Genomic DNA, 14,297 nt, shown 5'->3' on the forward strand with positions numbered 1-14,297 from the left:
GGTGTTAATATTTACCATATAGATTTAACTCAAAGTCACTTTTTTTTCCCCTAGCGAAAACTGAAACTGTTGGAAGCCCTGATACTGAGCTTTAATGCTTTTCGTTTTTGTATAAATGAATTTACCTAAACAAGAAGTTGTGCAAAATTCGGTACAGATGTGATATACCCCCCCCCCCCATTTGGCGACATCCGATTTTTTGCACAAAATTGAAATCTTTTTCGCGCCAATGAGGCGATAACTTTTTATGCATGGCATCCCTGGCAAAATTAACCCGTGTTTCGCAACCCGAAGGCAATCTTGTTCAAACTTGTTCACTTGGGTTGTTTACTCGGTTTTACGCAGGAGAGATAGGTGTTGTTTCGTGCAATATACCTTACAGGAAAGCTTATTTTGTGTTAGTTTAAATTCAGTAGTTGTGTTTTGAAGTAAAAACATTAGAAAATGTCAGTTTCTTCAAACTTGAACGTTAATTAAAAGTTAACTCCAATGTGGTGTGTGTCTATAATGTGCCATTGTCATATAATGTATTGTTTTAGACTGAGTGTGAGGATTTATACCATAAAATGGTAAGTTCTTTATTTTAGAATTCAAAAAAAAAAAAAAAAAAAAAACTCTCACTTTTGAAATTCTTTGTTTTTACAAATCCTTGAGGGATTCTTGTAGTTTTTAACTTTATTTTTACTGTATGTAAATTAATTTTACAAAAATAGTACGGTTATTTTGTTCTAAAACTTAATTCTTATCGATGCTACGAATTATTTAGACATTCTATGAACGTGCCTCCTTTAGGTACTGAATTTCTGAAAATAAGTTGACAGCATTTTATAAAAATATAAAGGTGTTATTTTATGTAAAATATAATAGGTATTTTGAAAGCATGTCTGGATAGCAAATAAAAATATGGTATTTTTGTATTGTTTATGTTAAGGATGGTTCTGTTGAGACATTTTTACTTTTCATACATCATACATTTGAGTCACTAAGCGCTTTTTGGGCTGAAATAGTTATTGATTTTGGGGATGTTTTCCGCTTTAAACATCACAATTTGAATCGCTTTGCTCTTTTTTAGCATAGTATGAGAAAAGTTTTTGTTTGATGAAATGCATGTTGGAAAATAGCTTTTATTTCTATTGGTACATATTTCATTGGTGAACTGTTATAGTAATTTGTCAATTTAAGCATTTTACATACTTTCTAGTAATTGTTCTTTGTTAACAAAAACTTTCCAGTTTCTGGTATTTTTGAAGCGTATATTCGTGATGTTTTTTGTTGATGTTTTTATATATATTGTGTTTTGAAGGGCTTTGATCATGTTTTTTTATCTGATTTTTTCCTGTTGGCGCTAAAAAAGCATCGCTAAGAACGATGTATGACATATGTCGTCATACATCGTTTTCTTGGCGACGCTTTCTTGGCGCCAACAGGAAAAAGTCGCCAAGGGTGGGGCATATCACATCAGTTCCCAAAATTCGTTAATAAATAAATTTTTCACTTTTGAAATGAACTGCACTTAAGTTTGTCCATTAGTTCATTTTTCACTTCACGGAGCATTCTAGCAGAAAGAAATTAGGTCCAGAAAATTTGTCGCAGAAAGTAAAATAAAATTCTGCCACAGGGGTGGACACGTAAAGGTTTATATTTGATAAAAATATGATTCCATGTTTTCCAATGGATTCAAACATGCAAGAGGTAATAAATACTTCCTGCATGCTTGATGTACTTTTGAATTCATTGGAAGACCTGGAATCCTATTTTTTCAAATATAAAACTTGAAGTGGCCATTATTGAAGCACTGGCCACTACTAGTGTGTTTACCTTAGATACTAAAAGTTTACTCTAGACAGGGGTGCCACCCCCTCAAATTTTGCAAAGCCCCTCAAAAAGGAGAAAAATACCCCTAAAAGCACCCCTTCCCTAAAAATTTCAATGGTGCAGTCACACCATGATCCCCCCCCCCCCCCCCCCAAGGTGGGCACCCCTGTAGAACTGTAGTAAAACACTAATATTTCGTGTGATATGTATGTGGCATCAAATAAACACAAAAATTAGCAAGACATTCAAAGAATTCAGCATGTAAAATCCAAATGAAGATGATTTTGAACATTTCAATTGAAAACAAATGCTTGAAGTATTGAAAATAAATACCAAGTACTTTCAAATTGACATTGTTTATTGGTTTTGTCTCTTTATAGTGGTGGTTACTACAGGAACAATTATTGCTGCTGGGTTTGAAAGTTTTTTAAGTAGCAGCTAAAAGAATTGGCGATAATATATATTTTAATGATTATAAATTATTCAATTGTCCTATGAAGTAATTCATGAATATTTTGAAGTTTTTATTGCTGTTTGATTCTTTTAATTTCAAGATACTGTATAAAAAGTTTCTTTATGGCCTGAAAACTGCAAAATCCTAAAATCTGCACAACCACTTCTCCCAAAGTGGATCGGATTTTTGACCCTCTCTGTATATATATTATACAACCAAGATTCGTTCAATCGTTGCTTTTCATCTGTGATACGAAATTTTTAGCAATTTAAATAGCATAAATTATAATCGCAAACAAAACAGAAAAATCTTATCATTTGAATATACTATTAAGAAAGGGAAAATAAATCATTTTACCTGCCCTCTGGTAAACAACCAACAATGGACGTACACAAAAGAAGCCAACACACACCAAAAAATGTTATGAGACATCTAAATAGAAAATATGTTAGAAGTTAATATCCATTTAAAAATTTCTAACAATACATTATTACATGAAATACACCGCCAGCTCAGTCATTTCCAGCCGAGGACTGCAGTTTCGTGCTTATTAGCACTCATCAGCCCGGCATAGGAAAGTGACTGAGCTGGAGACAGAAAACCTCTTAAGGAAGCCAAGAGTGCCAAACAAACTGGTAGCTAATACAGAATTAGCACTGACAGACGAGTGACTGAAGCAATGGTTCGGTTCAACTCGAATTTTGAAGGCAAGGCTGGCGGTGTATTTCACGTATTTCTGCCTTAGCCCTGGCTATAGGGCTGCAACTTACTGAATACATTATTAGTTTTCATTTTAAAACCAAATGAAAAATTTGCATTTTGGACATGTATCTAATGAAAACAGATAAAATGCGATGAAACTTTTGATCTTTGTAAATAGGAATGCATGTATGCTTTTTCAAGGGCAATTATGATACCCCTGGAGCAATTTCAACCAAACTGACACACATATAACAATAATAAAAGAAATACTTTAGGGAATTGTTTGACATATCCAGCTATTATAGGACAGAGTGGTAAGAGAGAGAAAACAGCCAAGGCTTAAGATGGTTAAGTTAAACCTTATAATTTAAAAAGGTTTTAAAAAGACAGAATTTAAAAGTTTTTTTTAATTGTATGTTTGATTTAAAAGTGACTTGTAAATTTTAATGGTAATTTTGCTTGACCAGGTTGGGTATTACCGTCATGTTTTTAACAATTTTATGGCTATATTTCTGCAGGTAACAATATGCCTGACGTGGAAACAAAATGAGCCAATTAAGCCAAAGAAGACTGTATTTGTTCTGTTTTAGCTCATAGCACATAGTATCCATTGAGGTTAGAATTGGACAATTTTAAACTTGAATACAAAAACATTGTATGTATGTGCTCAAAGGTTACCGTATATACTCGCGTATAGGTCGATCTCGCGTATAAGTCGACCCCCCTTCTTCAGAGAAAAAATCCAGAAAAAATCTAAAACCCGCGTATAAGTCGACCCCCATACTTTCCAAAAACATCGCGAATTATTTTCAAAGAAATTTCAAAATAATGAGCACATTTATTTACAAATAAAATAGGAATTAAGTAGGAAAACATTTCTAAAAGCCTTCGAACTCGGATTCCGAGTCGGACGCAAAAAAAAGTTCACTAAAGTCTGCTTCCGTCATCATATACATCGGCGGCTGCAGAATCGTCAATGACATCACAACCTCAATGATCACAACCAGGAGGCAGAAGTGCGCACGTGCTTTGAAAAGATATGATTAAGCAAGTATGTTGCCACTCTTAAAACAAAAAGTATAGCAGTTAAAAATTTGAATGGCGTGACTGTTGACGATAAGTATTTTCATACGTTTCACGATATTCGTTAATCGCTGATTTGATCCTTAATAAAGAGGAATAAAATTATCTTTATGTGTATTATTTAGGTTTTTTATTTATTATTTTTGAATAAGTTTACTTTTTCACACGATCAACTTATAAGCAACTACCTGTAACCGCACATCGGCATTTCTCGTAGCTTCCCAGCTCTCGTTGATCGGAAAAAAAATTTCGGAAAATTTGACCCGCGTATAAGTCGACCCCCCTTCCTTTGATCTCATTTTTTGGACAAAATTTCTCGACTTATACACGAGTATATACGGTACATGAATTTGCAGTGTGTGAAAAATCCTGTAATGATTAGAACTAGCAGTAAGTTACCACCCCTAAGCCAGGGCTAAGTTAGAACTACATGCAATATACAAGACAGCCCAGTTATCACATCCAGAAACTGCAGTTTCATTCTTATTAGAACTCATCAGTCTGGATTAGTGATTGAGCTGGAGGCAGATGTCATTTGGTCAAAGCTGAGGGTGCCAACAAACTGGTAAATAAAGTACATTTATCTCACTAGCGAGTGTCTGCAGCATGGTGCTGTTCGACTGGAGAATTGAAGGCAAAGCTCTTATTGAGGTCATCTTTAAAACATAATGTAATAAACTAGATTGTCAACTGTATCAAACAATGTAAACATGATTTCTGTAAGTTGAATTATTTTTGTTCTACATCCCTTTACCCCTTTACAAAATACTTATACCTTTTGCGCCACCCTGTATGAGAAACGCCTCAATTGCCAAAGTGATTATGTAGAGAAGTAGCCTTAATTGTACCTTACTTTTGACAATAAAATTATGTTTTTGCATCAATCTTTCTTTCTTCCATAACTAATCAAAGGTTGAAAAAAAAAAGCTTTTGTACTGCAGCACATAAATTATATAAACTGTCAAAGCAAACTTCAACCTACAACAAAAATGACTTTTTCATCACTGAAGGGGAAGTCTTCCAAACTTGGAAGCAAAAATTCCTATAAAACAACTTCTGTATCAAAGATTTACTAAAATCTGTTCTCTCAGACTTTCAAGCCAAAAACATTTTCCGAATGTCCAGACGCTCAGAGGAAAGACTTATAGCAATTTTCTCATCTTAACTTCTCATATCTATACTAATATTATAAAGAGAGAGCAGATTTTTGTGTGTTTATAAGTTAGAGGTAATCTCAGGAACCACTGCACCTGCAAAATTACTTCACTATGTGAAAGGTGCAATCTTATTGAGTGACATACGCTATAAATTATGCATATATGTCTTTATACTATTTCTTAAAACTAATAAGCTCTCTTCGCTACCGGTTTATGTTTCGTACTCTTTTGTTCTTATATACGTAAGAGCATATTCCAATCGCTCTGCATCCGAAATGACAAAATGATTGAAGGTTATCCTTAAACTGAAGGCTGAGGGATGGGCACATGTGGAAGATAAAAATATCCCAATGCCAGCAGGAGAACCACCAAAACTTTTTCCTGTATTTGAAGCTGCAGAAGATTGGGTTTGGCTCATTCTTTTGGCCTAGGAAAAACCATTTATGTAAGCCGTTCTGTTACTGAAGCATAAACAATGTTTCAAAATTAAATAAAATATACCTGCAATTCTCTTTGGGAAAATGAGTTTTTGAAGACAAGTAGAGTAGATAGATGATAATAATCCGTGTTTCTGAAAGTTGTAATTTTGCATGCATTCAATTAAGTACATTTAGTTTAGAAAATTATTAACAGGAAGAGTAATTGCACACAATTACTGTACTTTCAAAGTTAAGAGTTTAAAAAACAACGAACAAAAAGCAGGGGATAGGAAAGAATTTGACAAAGAGAACAAAATAAATAAAAAATATTTGCGGAACTCTTCTTCATGATGACCCTATTTAAGCATTTAAAAACGATATACTAAACTAATATAGATCACAAATATCTCATCAGAAGGAAATTGTAAGAAAAAGAGGGGGCGGGGGTGCATATGAAAAAAGCAAACGAGTACGACAATGGATACGTAACAATATCGAACAATGTAATGATGGAAACGCGTACAACATTTTATAAGGCATTCCAAGCTTGAGAAAGACTCACTTAGTAGAATATACAATATTCATTCTAATAGCTAATCTGAATTAGGTCAAATAACAGTTCATTTAAAATATTTTTGTGGTTCTACACATTTACAAAGTCGACTAACAGATAAACATCCTGCCTACCTCTTAGGGGTGCGACATTGATGTCGATGTTTTGGAAACATCAATGTTTCTCCTTCGATGTTTTTGGACCATCGATGTTTTGGTTTCGATGTTGATGTTTTTGCATTTTAATTGAAAATTATCATAAAGTTTGCTCCAATTTTCTCCCTAGATAATTAAGTTTACTTATAGAGTTGCCAAAAAAACCTTTTTTTTGCACCCATTTTATAAAATCAATTTTCTGTGTCACTACACGATAGTAAAAGATTGACTAGAGAGTGGGGAAGAGGTCAAAGTTATTGGAAGAACTTAACACCGGTAGTCTGGTGCCAGAACTTGCAGTCTATTTCAAGGCTTCAGATCTTAAAATAAAGGGATATCCTACACCTTACTAAGGTGAAAAATTATAACTGGTAAGAGAGAGTTGGTAAAAGTTGCTTTAAAATATTTGATAGTGATGGCAATTTCTGTTCCATCGGAAAGAGATGTTTCTCTGACTGGTGGGAGTCTGCGAAAAGCGAAATGCGTTTCTGGGGGACAAAGTAAACAAACTTCTTTTTCTCCAAACTGTCAACACCATTATTCAGGGTTACTTATCGACTTCCCCCAACAAATCGTCCTTCTAATACTTACTATTTGTGTTAAATTATTAACTAACAGTACAACAGATATTTCTTGCTCTTAAAAATAATTGTTAGAATTAATTTTGTATTTTAAAAATAATTAGCACAACTTTTTCTCAACTGGCGGTAAGTGCTATGATACATTTTTCTTAAATTCTTTTTTGATGTAAATTTACTTTTAGTTTCATTCAGTTTGAAAATATTTCCTTATTACTATAACTAGTTGTATTAATTGGTGCTTGTCTTATTATCAATTTTTGCCGTACTATAATACCAAGATGTTGCAAAATTATTCTTATTAATTTATATTCATGATTTGAGGTTCAGTATTTTCAATATATTCGAATACGTATTCTTTTGTATTGCTTAAATTAGTGTAGTATATTCAAAAATGTATGTTATACATTGATAAAAAGATAGATGTTTTAAAACATCTATGTTTTTTGGTGGTTGTATCAAAAACATCAATGTTTTAATTTCTAACATCGATGTTTTGAAACATCGATGTTTTGCCATCGATGTCGTACCTCTACTACCTATCAAGCAGGATATATAGAACTCGGTCTTATAGACGGCGACATATCTCGGAAAATAACCTTAGTATTACATGTAACTTTCTGACTCAACTCCTAAACTCAGATAATTGTTTACAACTATTTTAACTTTTATGTCAACTTTTAAACAATACTGCTTTATGGCAAACATTTGAAAAAGATCTCTTTGGCGACATAGTGCAAGGAGAGCATCAGCAGAAATACTTTGATTGTGGTTTTCAAGGGCTCTTGCGCCATAAAAATCAAAGAAACCAACCGAGGTCAAGCAATATAAATATTAAAGGCAAAATTTGTGAATGAGGCAGACACTCAACAGGGGACTTTTGTTTGTCACTGCCGCAGAGAATCAACGAAAACATTCTATTGAAATATGATTGGTACATGAAAACCAGGAACTTAAATTAATGTTGATCGGCATACCCAGTAGGACTGGAAAAAATTTATTCAACACTGTTAAAAATTAACCAACAGGCTTCTGCGATGTTTTTTTACAGAACTGCAGGGAATTTAATTAGAGGTATAAAAATAAACAGTTTCACATTTAAACTATTTTAAATATCTCCTACAGAAAGACTCCGTATTTGTCACAAGAAAAAAACAGGCTATTGGGAGAATTTCTTTAATAGGATACTCCTCTGGCCTTCTCTTCATGCTTCTAAAATTAAAGATGATATCCTAATAATTTTATTGCACAGTTTTAGTTTGTCTAATCTCTTCAATAGAATTCAACCCCAATGTAATTCACTACGGAATAATATGATTTCGAGTATTGTTCTTACTGCACCAGCAGCAGATCATTTGGCTCATATTCCTTGCATCCCCTTAGTCTCCGTATATTTTCTTTTCCAATTAAATCGATTGCAATACCAAAATTTCTTATGCCATTACTATCATCAAACGTACAACCATACGATACATAGTGCAAGGTTACATTTGGGAAAATTGTATTGTTCATTGGGAATTATATGTTGGTCTCTCTTGATCTGGAAATACAAATACAAATGTGACGACCAGCAACAGGCTCTGGGCCCAGCTAGGCTGGTCCTAGTCAATTAATTAGTCCCCAATGAAGATCAATGGCCCTCTTAAAGCTATCCACTCCCTTGCTCATTACTGCCTCTTCCGGTAAACTATTCCAAGTGCCCACGACCCTGCTAAAGTAGTAGTTTTTCCTGATTTCCAAGTTAGCCTGAGATTTAAATAGCTTAAAACAATGACCCCTTGTCCTGCTTTCCCCGCAAAAATTTAATCCATTTACATCTTTCATTTTGATAAATTTAAATAACTGAATCATGTCCCCTCTGACTCTCCTTCGCTCCAGGCTATACATGTTAAGCCTATTAAGTCTGGTATCATAATCTAAATCTGAGAGTCCCCTTATTAATTTAGTTACCCTTCTTTGAACCCTTTCCAATACAAAAATATCTTTCTTCAGATAAGGCGACCAAAACTGAACAGCATACTCCAAATGAGGTCTTACTAAACTCCTATATAAAGGCAGAAGAACTTTCTTAGATTTGTTTGAAATAGATCTATTGATAAACCCAAGCATTTTGTTGGCTTTGTTACTAGCAATACTGCACTGTTGACTAAACTTGAAGTCCTGATTTATAAAGATACCCAGATCCATAACATTCTCTGCCTGATTTATGACTGAACCCTGTAAACGATATCTCATACGCTTATTTCCATGACCTAAGTGTAGCACTTGACATTTCCCTATATTAACTGCCATACCCCATTTATCTGCCCACTTAGTAATATGATCTAAATCCTCTTGCAGCTGTTTTATTTGTTCTTCATTTTCGACAATCCCCATAACTTTTACATTGTCGGCAAAACAATTCATGCTTCCAGAAATATTTTCATTGATGTCATTCATAAATATAATAAACAAAAGAAACCCTAAAACTGATCCCTGAGGAACCCCACTTAAAACATCACTCCAATTAGAATGATTTCCTCTCACAACTACTCTTTGCTTCCAACCAGTAAGCCAATTTCTAAACCAAAGTAAAGTTTTTCCTCCTATTCCTATGTCAGCTAACTTGCTGAGAAGAGCAACATGCGGTACCTTGTCAAAAGCTTTTTGAAAATCAATATAAACAACATCCACACATTTTTTGTTGTCTAAAGCTGAGGTAACCTTGTCGTAGAAATGCAATAAATTAGTAGTACAGGATTTACCTTTCCTGAAACCATACTGCAAACTAGTCAACAGACTATTAGTCTCTAAGAACTTCATGATCTTAATTTTGATCAAAGTTTCGAAAATTTTACAAATCACCGAAGTCAAACTTACAGGTCTATAATTCCCAGCAATACCTTAAGACCCCTTCCTGAAGAGTGGTGTAATGTTAGCCAGCTTCCAGTCCTCTGGCACCGTCCCCGAGTTAGAAGAAGCATTGAAAATATTCAAAATAACATCCACTAATTCCTCTGCACATTCAACTAAAATTTTTGGATAAATATTATCTGGTCCCAGAGCTTTAGTTGCTTTAATCTTTTTCAAATGAAATAAAACCTCCTCCCTGGATAATACAAAATCCTCAAGCTGTATAATAGCTTGTGTCTTGTTAGTGTCAACTGTTGAGATACAGTTATCGTTAAACACACTGGAAAAAAAGTTATTTAGAACATTTGCAATATCTCTATCGTTATGGATTAAATTTCCATACTCATCAACCAAAGGCCCAATTTGACTGTTTCGAGCTTTCCCAGAATTAGCGTAAGCAAAAAACCTCTTAGGGTTCCCATCAATGTCATCTGCCAGCCTTTGCTCCAATTCCCTTTTCTGAATCCGTACCAAATACTTAAAATTTCACCTTGCCTTACCATACTGGAGCCTCTCCGCACTCTGACCAGTTTCTTTAAACTGACGAAAAGTGCCTTGCTTATAATTAAGAGCTTCTTTCGTCTCCCTGGAGAACCACATGGGCCAAATTTTGGTACTAACACCTTTTCTCCTAAATGGAACATAGTCCCCAACCGTTTTAGCAAGTTTATCCTTAAATTCCGTCTATTGCTGATCTACGTCGCTATTTTCCAATCCTGACGAAAAAACCTCTTTCAAGCTCTGCCTAAGTGCAACAAAATCAGTGTTTCTGAAATTGGGCACAAACCTAAAATTATCATTTTTGCACACTTCAAATTCAACCCGGAACCTAATGCTGTTATGATCACTATCTCCAATATGCTCCCCTACACACAACCCCTGAACAAAACTACCTATGTCACAAAAAACTAGATCCAAAATCGCCTCCTCTCGAGTTCCCTGAGTTACAACTTGATCTAACAAATAGTCACCAATTACTTTTAAAAATTCTTCTTCTTTGCCATTACCAGGATAAAAATTATTCCAATCAATACCCGGAAAATTGAAATACCCCATTATGATAACGGATCCCTTATTGGACATGTCACTAATAATACGGTACATCTGTTCATCTTGTCCCTGGTTTGAATTAGGTGGCCTATAAATGTTTCCAAAGCGTAGCTTTTTGCCCTTACTGCTCATCAACTCCAGCCAAACCATATCAATATCAGTAGGCTTATCATTTATGACCAATTCATTGCAAATAAAATTGTCTCTAACATAAAATAAAACCCCACCACCTCTTTTACCTACTCTATCCTGTCTGAACAAATTATACCCAGCAATATGTAATAACTCTGCATCAGATTCAGTAGCCCATGTCTCTGTAATTCCAATAACATCCAACTTCTCATCCATATGCTTTTCAATTCATTTATCTTGTTCCTAATACTGCGAGCATTGGTATAGAAAACTTTAAGCATGCCTAAGTTGCTTTTATTTAACACCCTGAAATTTCCTAAATTACAATTGTTAACATTACTACTCTTGTTCGTCACTTTATTTCCATTTCTAGCAATACCCAAAAAAATTTCATTCTCTCGATACCTGATGCTTGAACCATGCTCCCCATTCCAACTTAGTTTTTTGACTCCGAAGCCCCTAAAATTAATCCACTAACCATTTTGACCCCTGTAGAGCTCAGATGCAGGCCATCCCTAGCAATCCAATCCCGTTTACAATGACTCCATACATCAATGAACCTGATACTGCACTTTTCGCAAATTGACTTCAATAGCAAGTTCATACACCTCGCACGTTGATTTAGCCAACTCCTATGCACTCCATACCTGGGAAGCAAACCAACCACTTGGACATTCGTCGAAAAGCTGGTTGCTTTATCCAACAGGGATTCCCATTCCCTAGAAAACTCCTCATTTTTACTGTGGCCTACATCATTTGTTCCCACCCACAAAGTAAACATGTCCTCCTTATTCAATACTCCCTTCTTTTCAGCAACCATATTAACGTCTTTTACCCGAGCCCCTGGTAAGCAACACCTAGCCACCTTACGCTTTACTCTCCCAACTGTGTTACCCATCTCCCTTACCATAGAGTCCCCCAAAATTACACCCTTAGTTTCCCAATTTAACTCCTCATTTGAAACTTCCCCCTGAATCTCTGGAACATTTATACCCTCTACAACTGGCCTACACCCTAATGCTAACTGGGCTTCCAAAACTAGCATCTGAAGTCTTAAGTCTGAGAGTTCAGCACATTTAGTGCAAATATAATCCTCCTCAAAAACAGACTCATTTTCCCCCTTATACAGGCAGAACATATGACATAAATCACAAGAGATCCACCTGTCCCCCTTCCCACTCTTTACCTCCTTCATAATGCATATAACACCCATTTCTACTCAGTGAATATGTTCCAAAAGGCAAAACAGAAAGATAAAAATGCAAAAAAAAAAAAAAAAAACACAGAATAAATACTAAAAACAGCAGTAAATAAACAGAGTTGCTACACCCAATAAAGCACACAAGATCAAAAACCAAGAGATCAATTGAGAGATCAGATGAAGTAAATCAATTTTTTTCAAACCTCACAAAAGTGAAAGAAAAAAATATTGCTTATGAAAATTTTTCAAATTAAATAGTACCTTTACAATATTTATTTAAGACAGTTTTTTTTAACTCGAACTGAGTCCCGATGGGCCTCTAGTATATATATATATATATATATATATATATATATATATATATATATATATATATATATATAAACAATTGACTACATAAATGAGTTTACTTTAAAGTTGCGATTAACAACATGAGCACACAGAGTCCAGTCAGAATATTTCAAGGTGTTCTGCTCACTTTACATAACTAATATAAAAAAAAAGGCATGTCAGGGTAGGGGAACAAAGGGTATAAATTCTTCAAATAAAGAGGTTTTAACTCTACCCATCCGTTGTTTATATATTCATTGATACATAATTTAGAAAACAACGTGTTGACTGATAAAATTTACATATCTGTTACAGTTCTGAATTCTGTTAGTTCTGAATTAAAGTATTTGAAAAAAATCAGCTTTTTAAATTGAAGCTGTATTTCTTTTTTTCATAAAAAATAAAATAAATTTATTATCAATAATCTTAATATTATCTTAAATGACAGGAAAAAACTAAAATTTAAGACAACACATTTAATTTGATTTATTCAAGTATAAATCTTTCTTCAAACTTTAGGTAAGAAAAAACAAATTTACAAATATGTTAAAAAAATAAAAGCTCAATACTTATATGTAAGCTTACCTGAGAGGGAATAAAATGCAATAACGGAGGAAAAAGCCGATCCCCCATATGCAGGTCAACCGAAGACTAGATGAGAAAAACAAAATCAGAAATGTATATACACAAATACAAACATGCAAAAATATTACATATAAATAAACACAAGCATGCATACAATTAAATAGAGCTAGTAACTTAGAGAGTGTTTTTTGTTTTTTGTGAAATGCTGCATTTAACAAAGGAATTGAGTAAAAAAAAAACTTTTTGTATATCTGAGTGTAGAAAATGTAATTTCAGTCTGATGAGAAAGAAAAAAATATCAAAAACAGAACTTTTGAAAATTCGTAGAAATTTTCTATGAATTTCTTTAACCCATTCTTTGCCCCGACCGATACAGGATCGGCCGCGCAGTTTGTGTTAATACTGCCCCGACCGATACAGGATCGGCCGCGCAGTTTGTGTTAATACTGCCCCGGCCGATTCGGGCTCGTCGCAAGAAAATGGTTCCTAACTGCCTCCGACGAACCTGTGTCGTCACGCCGTTTCTAGCAGTTTTTGCCTCGGCCGAATATGTGTCGGCGATCCTTCCAGGGGCAGAACCCTGTTATTGCGCTTCTCTGTTGGGTTCTGGTGCTTTTAGGAGAGCGGTAATCAAGCTCTTTTCCTTAGACAAAAGGGATGTAACTTCTAGTATTTCACAAAACTTGTTGTAATTTATTTTATTTTACTAAGATATTAACCTTTCAAGTACTCCTGGATGGGACACGTATAATGCTTCAAATAATCAGGCATTATATTTTTATCTTTTTGTGGAAGCTTTGTTTCTTGGCATTCTGGCATTTGAACTCCTGATGAACAAGTGTGAAAATATTTCCTTACACATTTAACAATATTTTTATGCCTGAATAAAGCAAATAAACAGATTTTTTTTTCTTGTTATCAAAAATCCACCTTCTTACACAAGCAACCTTCACTAAATTGTTCAAAATCCTCAAATTTTATAATTTATTTTACACAACATTTTTTAAAAATTATCTTACACATCTTAATTTTGTACTAGTATGTTTTTTTTTTTTAATTATAATGTGTTTACTACGCTTTTTATTTATTTGTATACTCTTATTTTTTTTATTATTTATTTATTTTTAAATCGTGATATTTTCAAACTTAAATTTAAACTTTTTATATTCGCGGCATCCTTTAATGGATTTT

The 14,297-nt window shown here is 34.1% G+C and overlaps 1 protein-coding gene across 1 annotated transcript in view; it reads right to left on the bottom strand.

Annotated features, from left to right (window-relative positions):
* The window catches only part of LOC129233803 (glycerol-3-phosphate acyltransferase 3-like), a 119,492-nt gene that overhangs the window by 63,526 nt on the left and 41,669 nt on the right, over positions 1-14,297 (bottom strand). The window contains exons 6-7 of the mRNA XM_054867781.1: positions 13,107-13,172; positions 2,627-2,701 (exon numbers count right to left, since the gene is read on the bottom strand). Of these exons, the coding sequence (XP_054723756.1) occupies positions 2,627-2,701; positions 13,107-13,172 (141 nt within the window). The remainder of the gene's footprint in view (positions 1-2,626; positions 2,702-13,106; positions 13,173-14,297) is intronic.

Source organism: Uloborus diversus, chromosome 1, assembly GCF_026930045.1.
Source record: "Uloborus diversus isolate 005 chromosome 1, Udiv.v.3.1, whole genome shotgun sequence".
NCBI lineage: Eukaryota > Metazoa > Arthropoda > Arachnida > Araneae > Uloboridae > Uloborus > Uloborus diversus.